Source organism: Euwallacea fornicatus, chromosome 13 (assembly GCF_040115645.1).
Source record: "Euwallacea fornicatus isolate EFF26 chromosome 13, ASM4011564v1, whole genome shotgun sequence".
In the NCBI taxonomy this organism is placed as follows: domain Eukaryota; kingdom Metazoa; phylum Arthropoda; class Insecta; order Coleoptera; family Curculionidae; genus Euwallacea; species Euwallacea fornicatus.
In genome coordinates this window covers 4,719,428-4,738,390 of record NC_089553.1, presented here as the reverse complement: position 1 = coordinate 4,738,390, position 18,963 = coordinate 4,719,428, and the positions used below count along the sequence as shown (strand labels likewise).

The 18,963-nt window shown below is 35.8% G+C and overlaps 1 protein-coding gene, 2 long non-coding RNA genes and 1 pseudogene across 4 annotated transcripts; 1 reads left to right on the top strand and 3 right to left on the bottom strand.

Annotated features, from left to right (window-relative positions):
* Positions 1-391: 391 nt before the first annotated feature.
* LOC136342899 (ankyrin repeat domain-containing protein 29) lies at positions 392-11,836 on the bottom strand. Of its 2 annotated transcripts, XM_066289157.1 has the most exons (9): positions 6,378-6,493; positions 6,242-6,313; positions 6,006-6,116; positions 5,841-5,939; positions 5,687-5,785; positions 2,695-2,793; positions 2,434-2,631; positions 2,274-2,369; positions 392-1,423 (listed from the first exon to the last, which is right to left on the bottom strand). In XM_066289157.1, exons 2-9 carry the CDS (start codon positions 6,242-6,244, stop codon positions 1,235-1,237), a joined length of 894 nt encoding a protein of 297 aa, XP_066145254.1. In that variant the 5' UTR covers positions 6,245-6,313; positions 6,378-6,493; the 3' UTR covers positions 392-1,234. The 2 variants fall into 2 exon arrangements, with proteins under 2 accessions (XP_066145254.1, XP_066145253.1); XM_066289156.1 differs by lacking the exons at positions 6,242-6,313; positions 6,378-6,493 and adding an exon at positions 11,528-11,836.
* Positions 11,837-11,982: 146 nt separating this feature from the next.
* Positions 11,983-18,734, top strand: LOC136342901 (uncharacterized). Its single transcript, XR_010732710.1, has 3 exons — positions 11,983-12,183; positions 16,630-17,248; positions 17,311-18,734. It is a non-coding gene; the product is annotated as an uncharacterized lncRNA (long non-coding RNA).
* Positions 13,856-14,775, bottom strand: LOC136343046 (large ribosomal subunit protein uL10m-like; annotated as a pseudogene).
* LOC136342900 (uncharacterized) lies at positions 17,870-18,961 on the bottom strand. Its single transcript, XR_010732709.1, has 2 exons — positions 18,570-18,961; positions 17,870-18,482 (listed from the first exon to the last, which is right to left on the bottom strand). It is a non-coding gene; the product is annotated as an uncharacterized lncRNA (long non-coding RNA).
* Positions 18,962-18,963: the final 2 nt, after the last annotated feature.

Below are 18,963 nucleotides of genomic sequence, written 5' to 3'. Positions count from 1 at the left end.
GTTCTATCGAGCTCGTTGGTCCACACAACTAATTTTAGTTTTTTTTTTGGGTCAATTGCCTCCCGCGTTAGCGAACTAACGGCAAGAGACGCAGAAATTTAGCAAACGTCTAAATCTGAAAACGAAATAACGAGTTACGTTCGATAGGAACTATTCACGGAATCCAGGGAATTCTGTGAGTGAATTGCAACAGAAGCAACTTGAGGAGTAGAAGAATAGGAGGGGTATAAAATATTGCTGTAAATTTATGGCGAATGACGATAAAAGAAAAAATACTGCAATAGAGGTAGACGCGAAATATTTTTAAGCTGTTGATAAGGAAGAAGGGTATTATGGACTATTTTAAGTAGGAGTTTGGCGAATGAGTAAAATTAAATAAGAAACACTGATGTTTAGTTTTAGTTCGATTCTTTTTCCATAGTAGAGCCAACAAGTTAAAATATAAACCTTCCTACTCTCAATAAACTCACAAACGCACTAATAATATAAAATCGAAAATGAACTGATAATACAATGCGGCTCTAAATTATTGCCCCTTCCTGCCATAGAATTTAACAATTTTTTTTCTCATCCAAAAAACAGTAATAGATAGAACAAAACATTTTTTTTTACGTTTGTCTCTTTTTCTAAATACTGTTGACGTCATTTGCTCGAGCAAAATGGCCGATTTTTTAAATTACAGAATGGGCCAAGTGACACCTTTAATTTAATGTGTCACTTGACCCATGTTTCGATTTGAAAAATCGGCCATTTTGCCCTACCGATGACTTAAGCAACATTTTGAAAAATAAAGAAACGTCAAAAAATAGTTTTTTTTTTACTTAATGGTGCTTTTGAATAAAAAAAACATTATAATATGTTAAAGGGTTAATAGGGTGAAGGGAGAGTTAAAATTTAGGGCCACACGGCATGCACACATATTGTGAATAACCACTTCACTTTAACAATAATAAATATCACACATCATTCACCTTACAATGAAGTCGAGGCACATTTCGTTAGTCTTTCTTTCATAATTTTCTAATGATCATTAGAGTAAAGAGATAATACCGCTGAATAACGAATTAATGTTAAACAATTATTGTACATTGCATTAATAAATGTTAAAGCTGTGGCTTTTGACACCTTATTGAACAACTATAAGGAAGACATTTAATCGATCTAAGGGTCTTTATGTTTCCTATTTATTGACACATATTTTTTTAAACCTAATTGATACTACATTAGTCCTATACTAACTAGGATTTTTCTCAAATCGTCTCAGGAATTTATGTAGTTCTTTATGACCCTGCTGCTGAGCTATATCGCTGGGTGTAAACTCGTCCTGGTTCTTGATAGTAGCTGAGGCTCCAGCGGAGATAAGTTGCTTGCATACTGACTGGTTCCCAGAAAACGCAGCAGCATGAAGGGCACTTTCACCATTCTACAAAAAAATCGAGCGCTCTAGTAGAAAAGGAAAGAGGTTGTTGGTCTTCCTAAGACCCGTGTCTCGACCAATTGATTTCATCAGATTTATGTGAATATTGAGCACAGGGTGATACAGGTAAGATGGCCCACTACATTATGTCACGAGTCGTAAGGTTTAGAGAAATTTAATAAAAAATAATAAATAAAAATAATGGAAAACTCAATAATTTTTATGTAGGATGTTGCACATTAGTAGGCCATTCTGCTAAATACAGATTCTTTAAGCGAAAATATTTAGACTTTCTTCATGCAATCTTTTTTCTTAGGCGCTTTATACTCTATACACAGTGTTAAAATCGTTGAAAAGGAAAAAATGTTATTAACTTAGGTGTTTACTTACATATTTTAATAAAATTTTGCAGTGATGCGCAGTTCGATGAGGCGCACTTTTCCTATTATTTCAACAAAAAAATTTGAACCCAGAGCGAAGAAACTGGAGGACCGTGGATACGTTTACCCCTCCCCCCCCTCTAATTTTTTTGCGCACGCCAATAGTCAACGTATTTAATTTTTTAAACTATTCACCTATTTAATATTTTACGATCCATTAAGAAACACTTTGTACATTGAATAAAAAATCTAGGTTAATGGCAAAAAAAACATTGGCGTTTTCCCTTTTTTACCGAAACCGATCATTTGATACTCTGTTGTTAAGCATTATTTTGCCAAAATTACAAGACTTACTAATAATTATTATTATCATTGAGTGGTGCATTTCATATGAAACTGAGTATACCTGTGTATGGTGCTTACAATATGCCGTGCAGGATTTAGGTATAGCTTAAAACCAAAAACTCTGTACTTACTGCCAAAACACCTAAAGAGGGGCGATACTTTAGTAACTCTGCGATGGTGCCTGAGTGACCCTTATGCGAGGCCTTAAACAAAGCCGTGGCTCCATCCTAAAATTTCAAAGGAAATTTTACTTTTAAAATTACACCACAGAAAGGTAGTGTCAATATATACGTGTCTGGAAGAATCCACGAAAGCACCAGACTTCAGCAAAGCTGACACTATATAGTCGTGACCCATTTGAGCTGCTATCCATAACGGGGTGGCACCGTCGATCCTTCTGACATCGGGTTCGGCGCCGTGGGCGAGGAGAAACAACACTATATTGTAATAACCGTTTTGGGAGGCTATGAAAAGGGGCGTAGCTCGATCCTATATGATAACATTGAAAACATGACGACCTACCTGATCATATTAACATCAATTACGTTATACCTTCATCTGTGCGTTGATATTGGCTCCCCTATTAATTAGCTCTTTTACCACGTCCATATGACCACATTGGCAGGCGATGAATAGCGGACGGCCTCCGTCCTATCGTGATAAGAAATAGTGATTATCACGTCAAAGGAGCTAACGTGTAGTTAAAACTTATAATTAGAAGCTAAATTGATACCAACAACTCAGAGCACTCGAAACAGGTAAACTTGGTTATTGTGGCCCTCTAAGGGCCCATAGAACGAAATGCGTATTTTCTCAACGTAATAGGAAAAATCACTACAGAAGCGCCCCTTTGTGGAACTGTTACAGAAATAATAACTGTTTTCTAAAATTTTCGGACATAAAGTCTCAGTTGGAAGTTGTTTTACTTGCCAGGCACACACAGTGGCGACCACGAAATTATGAACATATGGAAAAAAATTTATGCTATTCCTTGGAAGTAAAAAAGTTTAAAAATCGCAATTTTTTAACGATGTTTATTTGATCACGAAGAAAAATCGGTAATGCAAATTTTAAGAAAATAGCGATGATCAAAGCCAAAAAAACTAACATTGCATAAATAAGTCAATAAACTCCTGCGACGAACATTTCGGAACGATGTATTTAAACAAATTAACAATATTAAAAAAACAAGCAAAACTTAACATAACTGATAATGGGTGGGAGAGCTTTTTTCTTCTGTATTTCCAAACGACGATTTCGCATAGATTTAATTAGTGCCTGACAACTTTCCTTAGAAGTAGGGCACCACATTTGCTTAACGCCGTTGAATAGATTCGGAATATTTTTTATGTTTTGTTGTCTCGCAGCCTTCCACCAATTTTCAATCGGATTAAGATCCGGACTACAGGAAGGCCACTTTCGAGAACACAGAATTTTCGTCCAATCGAGCACGAACACTAGCTGCTACGGTATTGTGTAGTTCCTTATTCGTTAAAACGCTAAAAATCCATGGTTTTAAAGCATCTTTAATCTTGTTGCAATATCCTTGGAAGATATCCCAGGAGACTTCAAGTTTGTGATAAATTCTGTAGATTGTGATGCGCAACTTTTTGATTTTCTACTTTTTGTCTACAATTAATTAGTACTCGAAATTTAAATCTTATGAAAACGTTCGGGTATTATCACCATTAAATATGCTAAACTAACGAATTAACGGCCTTCTTCATTTAGCATCCGTTCTCTTATCGGCACTTGAAGTGCATCGATTGATTTAGTACTCTCATAAAACATGGAAATCTCCTAACTTATAAAATGGGCTTCTGGACTACCACAGGCACTTTGAGAACATAAATTCTTACAACGTTGCCAGATTTGCTCAATATATTACAATTTCAGTAAAATAGGTGAGCGTGCTTAATTCTAAAGCTGCCATTGTATTTGTTGAGATTCGCACTTCCTGCATTTGGCTGCTCGGGGTAAGAACGCGCTTTCGGATTTTTTTTAATACAGTTTTTTCCTAAAATCGCTAGAATCTGAAATACATATATATAAATATTGGTGTTTGCATTTTAGGAACTCTGGGGCATTTTTATTATGACGACGAGTACCACTTAAATTAATTCTCAGTTAGTTAAAGATTGTATCGCAAAGCTACTTCTGCTCAATCCGTGCATTTAAAATCAAATTTATCCTTACTTAACACGGAGCCCATTGTATTCGTTTGTACGCAATAAACCTCCCTGCGTGTCTGCCGTATAAATTCATGTGTAGGTAAAATGTGTTAATAACGATGTCGCAATGTAGCCATTATATACAATTTCATTTCCTTGGTAATGTGAAATTATCCCATGACACTGAACGCTCCACATAAAATTTGTTGCTTAAGTAATTTAACTCTGGCTTACGCAAGTGTGTTTGTTATTACGAAGTAAACGGTCGTGTGAAATCGTACAGGGTGTCCTAACAATTAACCCCCGTCTAGTTTCCTTATTTTTGACATTAGGAAAAGGGCTCAAACGGGGTCCCCCCCTTCGTTTTAGGGGACGAATTTAAAATGTTCGTTGCGCTCTCCCGTACGTGACATAAATTTTAATATTTTAAACGGAGCCCCACATTTTTTTTAGATTTCTCGTTAAATTTTAAGGTCACTCAGAACTTGGCTGGGTTTAGGGATGGAGTCGTACTAATAAAAGTTGCACATTTTTTCATTTTCACCTCGATGCTGTCGAGAAAATTGAGCCACTTCACGTGAAATAAACAAGTTGTTAACGCTAGAACACTAATATGATGGACACATCTATGGATAAGGTAAACACCAGCAAAATGGCTTACTTACGCGACATAAGTCATGCACGCTTCAATAAAAAAGTTAATCATATAAAACTAATTTAATTATAGCATTATAGCTTAGAATTAGGGATGTACCCTCTCTGTATCGACTTATAAAACTAAATTACTCAAAAACTATACGACTCTACTATAGATAATTCAATGTGAACGTGGGTTCTTCTTCGATGTAGTTTCGTAATGTGTAGCTGGGTTCCATTTAAAATTTTTGAGTCCTGACCATTTTCCGATGTCCAAGTTGGCTCAATTTTTTTGAACACGCTATAGAAAATATTGGGCAAAGTGCGACAGCACACCGAAATGTGAACCTTCCGCAGTACTGTGACAAAATACCTTTATGTTAGTTAACAATTTGTAAATCTGCAGACATTTGCGCCTGTCGCATTCAATTGCACAGATCTTGAAAACTATTAATTTTAAGAAAGCCAACGTATCTGCATTAAAGTTGAAGGTAGAATCTAAAATTACAATAATATATATAGGATGTTCCATTTACAATAAGCAAGGAAGTATCGACTTCCAGTACACTCGGAAGCGTGTCATTATCGGAAATTTTCTAGATGAAGTCGTCTCAGGACCATCACCAAACCACTAAATTTTCATAATTTTGCCATCCGCAGTTTCCCCGAAACGTCTGATGACGGTTAGCGGTGGGACACCCTTAGAGACTTATCGCGCGTCGTCACCAAGAACTTACCAAACTGGGACTGTCGATCGGAGCCCCATTGTCTAGAAGAAAATTGACAATATTCAAGAACCCTCCTTGAGCTGCGAAGAACAAAGCAGTCGTTCCAGTCTACAGAAGAAAAAGTTATAAACAAATTCAACGGCTGCTCGAACGATGTACTAACACTTCTCTTGCATTTTGGATCGGCCCCCTGATCAACCAGTTCGGTCACACAATTAAAGTGACCATTCGCCGCTGCCAATATTAACGGTGTAGTGCCTTCCTATGAAAGTAAATATTATTATGTTAATTGGTTTAATTATTCGTGAAATGAAAGTGTACTACTAACTTTATCTTTGCAGTCAACATACACCCGTCCGCTGTCCAATAACTTAACAATCAAAGGAAGATTTCCATTGAGAGCCGCTAAGTGTAGTTGGATATCGTATGGTGATTCTTTCTGGGGAAGCAAAGAGATATCTCTATAGATAGCAACTATATTACTCTTTATTGTTATTATTTTGGTGTTTATGTTAATTTTATTAATGGATTTAGAAAGCCATAGTCAATGGTTATCTCTCTTACCATTTAAAATGGACGTGCCATAAATATAGATGAAAGTTGCCACAATTATAATAACGATAATATTCAGTTGGACTGAAAGCAAAAAATCCCGCTTATTATAGATCATGACTTAATTAGGTTTTCAAGGTACGCATACCTGCGATAAAGACTTTCGTTCATCATCGCTCGTTACTGGAGTTTATACAGCGCGTTTCAGAATCGCACGGCAATAGTTGAGGTACGGCCCAAAATACAGAAAAAACGTTTGCATAGACCCACGCATCCGATCTGGATCGGTGGCGGTGTTACAGCGTGTCAAAAGTTAAGGAAAGAAATCGGCTTTTTTTATTTTGGTGCGCCCGATCTGTTCCAGATAGGGCTTTCAAAAATTACTCGCGCAGCAAGGGCGCAATGCGAGAGTAGACTGCCTTCAACTGCTATACAGAGATAAAATCTTTTAGAAAAATTCGCTTGTGCGCCACTGGCGAATTTTGACATTTTCCTTAATGTCTTCAATCGATTACCTAAATTTTACCTCTTCCGATTTTTGATCCAGATTCCGTACAATTTCCCCATAAATTAATCCATTTCACGAGTTCAATCGAACCCACGGGCCCCGGCGTTGAGGCTCCTTCGATACGAACACACAAATTTGGTTCGCAAATATCGACAGTGTTGCAATTCTCACTTGTTCGCAACGAAACGGCCCAAGTACTAATGGGGAGTTTGCGTAGATGGATGTTTTGCGAGTTAATCTTACGACACAAGATGCGTGATGAGAAATAGAGAAAAAAAGAGGAAGAGAGCGTTTCGTTCGCCCGCTAAGCACTAAAACTGCGGACTTCCATGCAGTGGCGTACCCCTATCAAAGGCCGTTGTGAGTTCATTTGAGCCTAAGGTTGCGAAGTGCAACCTTCGGGTCGATACTATGCTCGTCACATTTACTTGAGTACGGCGGACGTGAGGAATTGGAGATCTCGATAACAACTCAGTTTCGAAAGGTACTATTGAAAAGTAGCGCAATTCCCCGCCATAAAGAACCTTTCCCTGGGAATTTTCTACGGTACGTCCCGACATAAGTGGGCGTGACTTAAGGGCTAGAAGTATGAATAAATGAACAAAAAGTAACAAATAGAGCCCTTGTTGACACCCGGGGATTTTGAAATTTGTTCGTAATTTAAAGATTCCACGATTCTTTTTGCGCAAATTTTTAAAAACTGAACGGATTTTACAGTTACTTGATCATACGGTGAAACATACGGTTACGGTCGATCTTTCACGTTAGACGAATTACTTGTTCCTGCGATCGACCACTCTGAAATTCGTTCAGTTTTTAAAAAAGTGCGTAAAATGCATGAAAGAATCGCGGAATTGCCGAAAACCCTGAGGTTCGTGCACCGGACTGAATTTATTAGTTGATTGATCTGTAAGGACGGCGAACAGGGTTTGATCAAAAATCAGGAGAGATCGAATTTAGTCGATAGGGCAATAGAGCGAAGAATGAAAAAAAAATTTTTAATTGAACAATGGCGTACGAGCTAACTTTTTGTACAGCAAATCTCAGAGAATACACCGCCCTGTGTAGTGGTTGGAGGCAATTGACTCTCGTATTAGGCATCACCTCTTGCCCAGCACGCATGCGAAATTTGAAAATTGCACCTGCAGTAGATCAAGCGCAGTGAAGTGCGAATCTAATCTTTTATCAATTTTTAATTCTCTGTAACTCCGCCACCGACCTCGGACACGTGCATATATCAACTATTTATCTTTATTTCGTGCTAGAGAATACTTACCTCAAATAGCGCCTTGCACGCGCACCCCTGTAACATCTTCTACAGCAGGAATGCGCAAAAAATGTGGGAAAAATGATTCGACAATATTTAAGTACGGTCAGGCAGGCCAGAAAAAAAAATCAATTTTATCAACCAGAACTGCTCAACCACCTCTAATGGTGCTGCGGTCTCTCAAAACCAGCTCGGAAGCATACATTTTTAAGTCTACATCGACGAGCTTTGTTCCGGCTGATGGGAACTAAGCGATGAAGCATGAAGCTGGTTTCTTATAATATTCTTCGTCGGAAAAGCAATAAATCCTTATTACTGGTAATAGGGGCGTTCTACATAAATAAATTTCATTTCTACAACGTCCAAAATAAGTCCGAGTATATTTTTAATAGTTCAGGAGCCGTTTTGCCTAACTAAATTAAATTTGGGGCATTGCCACGAGTGAATACGCCGAACTAACCTGATGGCAAAAGGTGGTTGAAACATTGATACGGAGGAGGGCACAGACGTAGTGTTAACTTAACGAAACAACCAAACCAACCTGATTTTGTTTATTGATATCAGTAGTATTCATTGGCCTCGTTCACCAAACGTAACAGTTACACAAGGTGTCTCTCAACATAGTGCCATAAATTCAACCACGTATTCTAGGTCACAAAATATGATAAAAACTTCATATAAACATACATCCAACGGCGTTTCGTCTTCGATGTACAGGGTGTGAAAGTTGCTTCCTGAGGATGTTTCTTTGTTAATATTTTCGAAACGTTTCGAGATAACTTAGTGCAATTTTGTACTTTATTGTAACTTCTGGTGCTCCGTCTGAATCTCTGGAAAGTGCCACATTTACCCAGAGGGGGGCAATACACGGGATCATACTTAAGAAGTGCCTAAACTTTTCTGTAGTTAAGTTCATTAGGGATTTTATGGAAAAAATATTAAGTTTGAAGATTTTTACATAAAAAAGGTACTCTCTATGTCAAAGACAAAACACCTTTCGATATGAAGTTATACGAAGTTTTCGTCACATTTTGGGACCTGGATTGCGCGATTGAATGGGTCGAATATGAATGAATTATGGCACTCTGTTCACAACAACCTTTTATAATTCCCATACACCTACTGCACTGTTTGGTCGTGTGCTTGCACAACCAAAAACCACCGAAACCCAACCCTCAAATCTCAAATTAAAGTGAAATCCGCAAAATTAACAGCACATAACCATAACAGAAAACGGCCTAAAACACTTGGGGGGCAAAAATGGACACAAAAACAGGAACTCACTAAACAGTTCGTATTATCAGAATAGAAATTACAATATTGAACGGACAATACATTTTTGATCACCGACGTATGAAGGGATCAGTATAAAAAATGCACCAAAAACATACAGGTCCGTCTGCAGATTGTTGTTAGACTAGGTACACATACTGAGGATAAATGCAACGGAATAAGCTAAACAATAGATCATACTGAACGAACTAAGATTGATTACGAAGGAAAATGAGATACTACGGACGAACACACATGATAAGAGTAACTGGGAACATTAAAGGGAAATAGTCGGACAAAATGGAAAGAATATGGCCACAACTGGACTATTCTGAACCATCTTTGCCTTACAAGGCAAACAAGACGATCCTGCTTTTCTCTTCGATCGTTCTGCTGGAACTTTGCGTCAGTTCTGTTTTTCATACCTAATTTCTAAGGATATGACATGGGGCTTACCTCGGTATGTAATGGGTGTATAAACGCATGTTTTTCATACCGTTCAATGTATTATTTATCGGATCTCACAGTTATGTGCGATCCGTCATGTTTCGTACGAAAGATAATTAATATTTAGCTAACACTTGGCATGTATGTAGGTCCTAATCTCCGAATTTTGCTGGCCGAAGCAGATATGGAAAAGAGTCGGCAGGATTACGAAAAGAGTGCAAAAATACCTATTGCTGCGTTAAATAAAAAATTATATTGTTTATGTATACGTGTTTAGGGTGAGCCGCATAATCCCTTCGTTAGAAAATTTCCGACCGTTGTACCTCCTGTATTTGGTTTCGCGCTGGCATCGATCGTTTCAATTTCAAATACTTTCGGTCATAGTAGAAACAGCGACCGATTTCGTTGGTTTAAATGGAATCTTCTAATTGGTAATTATTTTCCAATTTGTTGTTAAATTTTAAGAACAGTTTATATAAAGTGTCTTATATGTAAATTTTGCCGCCTCTGTGTTATACTTTAACCGGAGAAAGATATTTACTCTTTTCACAAAACGAGCTTCCACTATTACTCGAGGAGATTGCCTTCAGAGACAGGATATCGTCGTGGCGGCAGCAAGATGGTGCAACGGCTCACACTTGCAGGAGAATTGCAGAATTTTTCGAAGCAATATATAGAAATAAGTTAATAGCGACCAGAGGACCCATCAAGTGGCCAGCCCGCAGACCAGATTTGATGCCGCTTGACTTTTTCTTGTGGGGATGTCTAAAGAACACCGTGTACTTTTCTCAATTTCACAATTTACAACGTTTAAAGACAAGGGCGAGAACATATTACCCCTGCTACGGCTGAAACCCTTTGCTCAAAGCAATCCAATAGAAGAACGGAGCAATGCCTCGTTCGCAACGCGGAACGTTTCGAGCCGCATTTCTAAACGGGCCCCTACTTAATTTTGTTCAATGTTTTTTTTTTTTTTATAATAAAGTTCTACGTAAGTTCAGGAATTTGTCGAAATCTTGCAATTGGTGCATCGTCGATTGTGGACCGCATTCACCTCGTATGCAGCGTTTACAGTTGAAACGCAAATTGGGAAATTGACCGATGTTCGGGGGACTCCGTTTTGGAGAAATAGAAGAAATATCCGTGACTTATTTTTGATGCATCTCATATACGAAAATTATCGTGTCCTGGACGGCACCCGGGGCACCCTGCATTTTGCACGGATTCAAAATGGTCTGAAACCGAATTTCATTGGGCGACGATATCAGGAAGTCGAAAAAGTGCTAATGCACGGATCGCGTGGCTGACCCTGTATGAGAAAGTTGCGTCTACTTTGTCTTATTATAGGTAATTATTTATCGGCAAGTGCATCTACTTAATTGATTCGTTCTGAGTGATTTATGAGAGACGATGATGCTGCTGCTGCTGCAGGCGCGCTACTACAAAGATTCGCCAAACAAATACTTGAAAGTAGCATGTATTATGCTCTGAGCCGGACACATCATGCTCCTGCAATTTGAGAGTCGAAGATGTAAACTTGCTCGGAGCGAAAAAATTCGGAGAGCAAAATGATCTACGTATTTATAGCGACTACCGGTTAAAAATACGCGGTTATATGAGTTTTGGCAATCTTTCCTAAAAGTGTCCGCGGACGCCAGAAAAAAAAAATCAATTTCCTAAGTGGACGATGAAAAGCTCAATTTTAGGGCCAACGTACGATGAACCGACTCTGTGACCCACGACTAACTTGAGACACGATTTATTATCGACTCTATTTAAAAGCTTTCAATAATGTTCGCCTTACCTTCATAGACATATCCTGGAGTTCTAATTGATAAAAGCTAAAAAAATAACGTGCATGAGAGCAATCTCACGTAACGCAAAATTTATTCAACACTAAATGGTAATAAGTGCATATTCGGACGAGGATTATCAGGAATGTTGAAACCGGTACACAAACTCTGCAGAGGTCTGAGATGCAACAAATAGAATGGGCAGGAACGAAACTGTATATTAATGATTAACCTTTAACAAACACCGCGAAATTCCGCAAAGCGGCTCAATATCAAGTTCCGATTTGCTTCGCGACTGGCGCGTTTCTGTTGTGCATGGTAAAATTCAGCTCGTTCAACATGCGCATATCGATTTTGCTTTCGTTATTCAACAAACTGAATTCAGCATCAGCTCAGTTTTAACCTTAAAAAAAACATGATTAAAACAAATAATAATAAATAAGGAACTCCTACGTGCAACGATTAATTTAATTTATTTCAAATTTTACGTTATTGTTAATTGTAAATCGTTAGAAGGTGCACGCGAAGTGGAGAAATTGAAAGTGAGAATTTGCAACCAATTAAACGTACCCATTCCGGCAATTGTTTTCCCGCTTTTTGACGTTTTCGGCGTTGGACGAGCGAAAAGGCCCGGAGATGAATTTTTAGAAGAATTACTGCGAATTAGGTATAATTTTCATAATTTGACAACTTAACGGGAGCTCATTATTGAACTTTAGGAAAAAGTTGTTTATACGGGGTGTTTATTAAGTATTTGTACAAACTTCGACTGATGTTAAGGTAAGAAGTTCGTGTGAACGTGGATTCATATCAGCTCGAGCTTCAAATCCAGGACTCAATTTTTTTTTATGTTTTCATTATATTTTTGTTCAATAACACGCCAATATGACGAAATTCTGATGGTATTCTGATATATTCAGAGAAAAATTCAAACGTTCGCTTAGTTTTATAATTAATATTAGAGGGAGCCACATTCAATCCGAATTTAAATAACCATAACTTTTGTTATATATACACTGATGTTGCGCTATCTAACATTAAGCAAAAAACCAAGTACATACTTGAGTTTCCCATCGCCGACACTTCCAATATTCAGAATTTCGTCAAATTGACATGTTACTGAACAAAAATAGTATCAAAATGCCAAAAAAACATATTTTTTTAAACCCTATAGACCTAGAACCAAGCCCATATGGACCCATGTTCATATAATCCTTTTATCTCAAAACGAATTAAAAATTTACGCTTTAAAGTTTATACGAGTAGCTAATAAAGCCATGTATAAAATGTTTATACAGGATGCTGCGATAGTGGATCACATTTCCTTAGCTTCTATACGAATAACGTAAACAACTTTTTCTTCTGCAGGATTACACAGCACACAAAGGTGTTTTTCTAGAAATGATTTTTTTAACGTACAGGGTAACTCCGAAAAAAGTGACGATATACAACTTCGCTATTTCAAATGCAAGTTGGTTTTAAAATAAAAGAATTTATATTACGCTGAGAAACGTCCAAAAAGTTTAAGTCCGATGGCATAAATAATATTTTGGAAAACAGAAATAATAAAATCAGTACAAAATATCATTAAATTACAAAAGACATCAAAATTAAAGGACTTAGAAATTAATTAGAAACAATGAATTTAGTTTTGTTTATGAACAGAGAGTTATTTTAGAAAACTTTGATACAATACCATTTAGATATTATTATAAAAAAAAGAAAATAAAGTATATGAGTTATTTTTTAATAAGAAAATGAATAATTATTTAACTATAAATTTAAAGGAGGAAGGTACATCTACAGTGCAGTACAAAGTGAATAATGGCGATTTTGAATTTAAACTTGACGAAGAACTACACTTTATATAAAATATGAGAATGATCTTAATTACAAAACCGAAGATGTTTAGGAAAGCGTGAGAAACACTAGTCAAAGTAACTTCAATTGAATAGTCCAGTTATCGTTACATTATCGTTTTATATCTTTTCTGTTGTTTTCTTCGCATTGACATCAGTTTGTTTTCTCTTTAAGGTCAAAATCGATATGGAATAAACCCTACTTATTACCTTTTCAACGCGAACAGGTCGGAATGCCTTGAAATTCAACCCTGTTTCATACAACGAACGTAAATGTTCACTTTTCTTTTATACAGTTCACTAACTGGGCAAACTCCTTAAAAAGCATTTTATGCTAAAACAAACCCATGCAGTACTAACTTAAAAATAGATCGAAATGCCCTAAAATTTAGGACAGTCTCATGAGCCAAAGGCGAACTTTTACTTTTTTAATATACTCTAAAAGTAGGGGAAAGTCTTTAAAAAATGTGACTTTAAAAACTACCTCAAAAACAGAGCGCCAATATAATCTTGAATTAAGTAAAATGAAACCTCAAAAATGATATATTTTACAATTTATTTGGCAAACATCTCACCCCTCTTCCCCTCTAACTCAGGAACTATTTCCTTCAAATGCGACACAAACATGGTTTGATGATTGTTAAGATTCCTGACCACTTGGGCTGCAGCACTGTTCAGGTAAAAAGCTAATTTACTCTGAGCAGGTTGCAGATTTGAAATATTACTGTAGCATACAAGTTCGACTTTGACTAGTAATCTATTTTCATAAATATCAGTTAAATTTTTTTTTTACATTTTTTTAAAACCATCTGAAGTAGTTAGTCCTCAATACCAATTCTAGAAACTTCCTTAAAATTCTTACTAAAGTCTTTAGTTATGGTTCTGGACTGAAAATTATTGTGGTGTGAGACTTAAACAGTTTTTTCACTATTTCAAATGGGTTGCCAGTTAACACTAATCTAACAGTCTCTTTTCCATATCTTTTAAAATTATCTCTTTATAAAAATCAGACACAGGCATTAAGAGTCTAGTTTTTCAACATAGGATTGAGGTGACAAAGTGCTATTCATTTTGAATTTTTGTCTTAATCCCTTTACTATTAACCATTGGTAAACATTCTCCTTTCTATGTGTCTTGTGAGAAGAAGGTATGGTGTTTGTACAGAGTTGTAAAGCATTTTCACTTTGGATTTGAATTATTGATTTAGTTAGTGCTAAGAATTTAGCTTTTTTAAAATCAGGAGATCTCAGTTTCTGGATGTTGATTTTGCCTCAAAATCTTTTAAACTGTAATGGGGAAATATAGGAGCAAGTACAAATATCTTAAATAAGTTTTACACTAGGTATACTAGACAAAAAAAGGTATTAATGTTTTTGCCTACCTTTCTTTAGGAATGCCATATTAACTGAATAAAAAACCTTATAATACTTATATACGATATTCAAATATATTTATTTACTTGGTGTTTTTAATACATATTTACTAAAAATAATTAATTTGGATAATGGATTTTTTTAGGTTAAAAAGGGTTAATCTTTCCAATAATTAAATTACAAGTTTTGCTGCACATAAGGAAACGTGGCAACATAGAGAATAAAACGATGGTCAACCATTTTGTTTAATATAATCTTTAGAACTGTTCACCAACGGGCTTTTGTTTCCACATATCCGATTCATATTACTTTAAAATAAATTATAAATATGGAAATTTAATATAAAAAAAAACTTGAAACTAAAATAGATTCTAAAAAGGTGGAAAAAACAAGTATTATTCAGAAGAGTAGATTGCGTGAGTAAATAACGCAAAAGAAATAAAAGCAAAATCTCCGATCTTTAATTTTTTTCGGATGTCTTCGGACATAATCGAAAAATAAAAATTTTGAAAATAGCATTTGGATAAGCGCTAAATTACACAATTTTGCCCCCATTTAAACATTTTCGCATCTCCTCTGGTATTAGAGATTTCAATAGTGAAGGTCAAGTTTTAAATGCCAAAAAAGTTACTTTACACAACACATGACGCGTGGGAGGAAAACGTTTAGGTGCATCTTTTGTTATACGGATGCCTTCGGCATCTTATAAGGTGCTGTGACTTGAAGAAAAGACACAGCGCGAAGCGTCCTGTATCCAAAGGAAGACTTCGGCTTCCGTTTTCTAATATACAGCGCATTGCGTCCGTAGAAAAGTTATTACTCTAAGGTAGGCAACTGAATGTAACGGTTTTTTTCACATTGTTATAGTTTATACTTTATACCGAGAAATATGAATATAATTTATGTTTATTATTATTGTACACCCCAATTCCAAACCTTGTAAGAATTTATAACTTTGCATACTATTTTATAAAGGTAGTAAGTAGATTTAAATTAATTATATATTATTTATTTATAAAAAAAAAATTAATTTAGTAAATAAGATCAATTAATCACAATTGTTCATCAGAACTATTTAGTACACTGTCTTCACTACTTGGTTCGCAGGTACTCGGTGGCGTAGGCATAATATCCTCTCTGAAGCAACATTAAATAACTAGTGTAGAAATTTTGTACAAAAAGTCAAAAGACTTTTTACAAATATTATATACAGTGTGACTGACATAAGAACGGGACACCCCTGTACAATTTTTATTTGTGGTTCGATTTTTATTATTTTTTTATATGTTCTAAAGCATCAAAAACTCTAGTTTGTGAGAAGTTCTTATTGTGCTTGGAAAATTTTACAGGGGTGTCCCGCTCTTATGTGGGTCACACTGTATAAAATACTACAATCACATTGTCTTAGTACCTTAAAAAACTTTGTAGTTCTGCTAAAACGGTCTTATAGTCATTTTTGTTTGGAAACGAAAATACAACATGTGTTTCGTTTCTGCAAGTTAATGTGATAGACTTTGTTCTTTCATTAAGTGTAAATCCATTGATATTTTCAGATAATATTGTAAACTGGACTATGGAATTTCTTCCTGAAAATGTAATTCGTCTTGCTCCTTCCGTTGTTATAAATTTACAATTAGTATTATAATTCCATAAACAATTGTTCCCTTCTTCTGATATTTCTAATTTGAATTGAACATCCATTTTAGCTCGTTTTTGTAACTGGAACTGCTTCCACTCTTGGATAATAATTTCGACTGAAAATGAACAGATTATTTTGTCTTCGAAAAGTGTTTGCTATTGTTATACATACATTTTGACATTATAATAAAAAAATCACATACAAATATAAAAAGATGTTAACAAAAAATGAATTTATTCAAGGTTTTGCCGGAGCCAGCGCGCGATAAGCTGTCGTCTGTCAGGCTATGATAGTTCGACGTGCCCTAGGGCGATCTTCCCGGTTCCCTAAGTGGTTCGAAAAGCCGGCGAGAAAACTTGCCTCCAGAAGGTTCAACCGGGGGGATATAAAAAGGCACCGCTGATCAAGGCTTTATACGGTGGAACCGAGATTTTCCTGACCACCTGGTCGTCAGCCACCCACAATCACTCGGTGAACGTACTCAATCCTTTCATATTTAGTGATAAGATTTCTTAGCTTATTGTGTACTGTTTACATATACATATTTACAAGTGCCTAAAAACTACTCGACATCCCGAAGATAATCTAAGGTCAGATAGCGAAAACACTACGACCCCGAACGGGACAAGGTCTATTTTGTCTAATGTTAAAGAAACATAAAAGTGGTAGGTGGGCTGTTATAACCCAAACCCCAAAATACCACATTTGGCACCTATTATCAATTCAAATTTTCTAAATCTCCAAGTACCTACCTAGCTCCCAATCACCGCCAAAACCTCATCGTACTCATCTTTTCGTCTCACCCGAACCATTGGAAAAACTTTTAAGCAAAGACATCAAAAACCATTTCAAATCTCCCAGGTAGGTACCTAAGGAAAATTACAGAAATTTATACCGATTTTTTTTTAATTTCCCCAAAAAAGTTACTTTGCACAACATATGACCAGTGGAAAGAAGACGTTTAGGTGCATCTTTTGTTATATTGATGCCTTCGGCATCTTATAAGGTGCTGTGACTCGAAGAAAAGACACAGCGCGAAGCGTCCTGTATCCAAAGGAAGATTTCGGCTTCCGTTTCTAATATACAGCGCATTGCGTCCGTAGAAAAGTTATTACTCTAAGGTAGGCAACTGAACGTAACTTTTTTTTTACATTGTTATAGTTTATACTTTATACCGAGAAATATGAATATCATTTATGTTTATTATTATTGTACACCCCAATTCCAAACCTTGTAAGAATTTATGATTTTGCATACTATTTTATAAAGGTAGTAAGTAGATTTAAATTAATTATATTTTATTTATTTATTAAAAAAAAATTAATTTAGTAAATAAGATCAATTAATCACAATTTTTCATCAGAACTATTTAGTACACTGTCTTCACTACTTGATTCGTAGGTACTCAGTGGTGTAGGCATAATATCCTCGCTGAAGCAACATTAAATAACTAGTGTGGAAATTTCATACAAAAAGTCAAAAGAGACTTTTTACATGTATTATATATAAAATACTACAATCACATTGTCTTATTCCTTAAAAAACTTTGTAGTTCTGCTAAAACTGCCTTATGGTCATTTTTGTTTGGAATCGAAAATACAACATGTGTTTCGTTTCTGCAAGTTAATGTGATAGACTTTGTTCTTTCATTAGGTGTAAATCCATTGATATTTTCAGATAATATTGTAAACTGGACTATGGAATTTCTTCCTGAAAATGTAATTCATCTTGCTCATTCCGTTGTTATAAATTTACAATTAGTATTATAATTCCATAAACAATTGTTCCCTTCTTCTGATATTTCTAACACGGGCGGGATAACACGTTTTTCGTTTTTGAAAGTTATTGTGACTTTGTTCTTTCATTAGTTGTAAATCCATTGATATTTTCAGATAATATTGTATACTGCAACGTGGAATTTCCTACTGAAAATGTAATTCGTCTTGCTCCTTCTGTTATTTTAAATTTACAATTAGTATTATAAATCCCTGAAAAATTAAAGTTCCCTTCTTCCGATACTTCTAATTTGAATTGAACATCCATTTTAGCTCGTTTTTGTAATTGAAACTGCTTCCATTTTTGGATAAAGCTTCGACTGAAAATGAACAGATTATTTTGTCTTCGAAAAGTGTTTGCTATTGTTATACGTATATTTTGACATATTGATAAAAATATTACTTACATATATAAGAATAAGTTCACAAAAAGTGAAGTTATTCAAGGTGTCGGGCTAGCTTTCGTGAGGTTTTCGCTGTCCGACTTGGGATTGTCCACAGAATGTAGAGTAGTTATCGGTATTTGTGAATGTATATATTTATGTAGGACACAATAAACTTATATCTAAATATGCGTTGTTGAAATATGTTCGTCATGTTCCCCGCGTCGAGAGAATGGAAGAGGGTGCGTCGTTGTGCAACCCCGCCTTTTATATCCTACCGATCGAAGATTCTGGAACGTCCTGTCGGAAGTTCTGGATGCCGTTTTTCCGCCGGCTGTTCAAATCGCATCAACATATCCACCAATTCACGATTCGAGTAATTATGGTCCTTTGTCAATTTAATAGGATCAATAGTGAT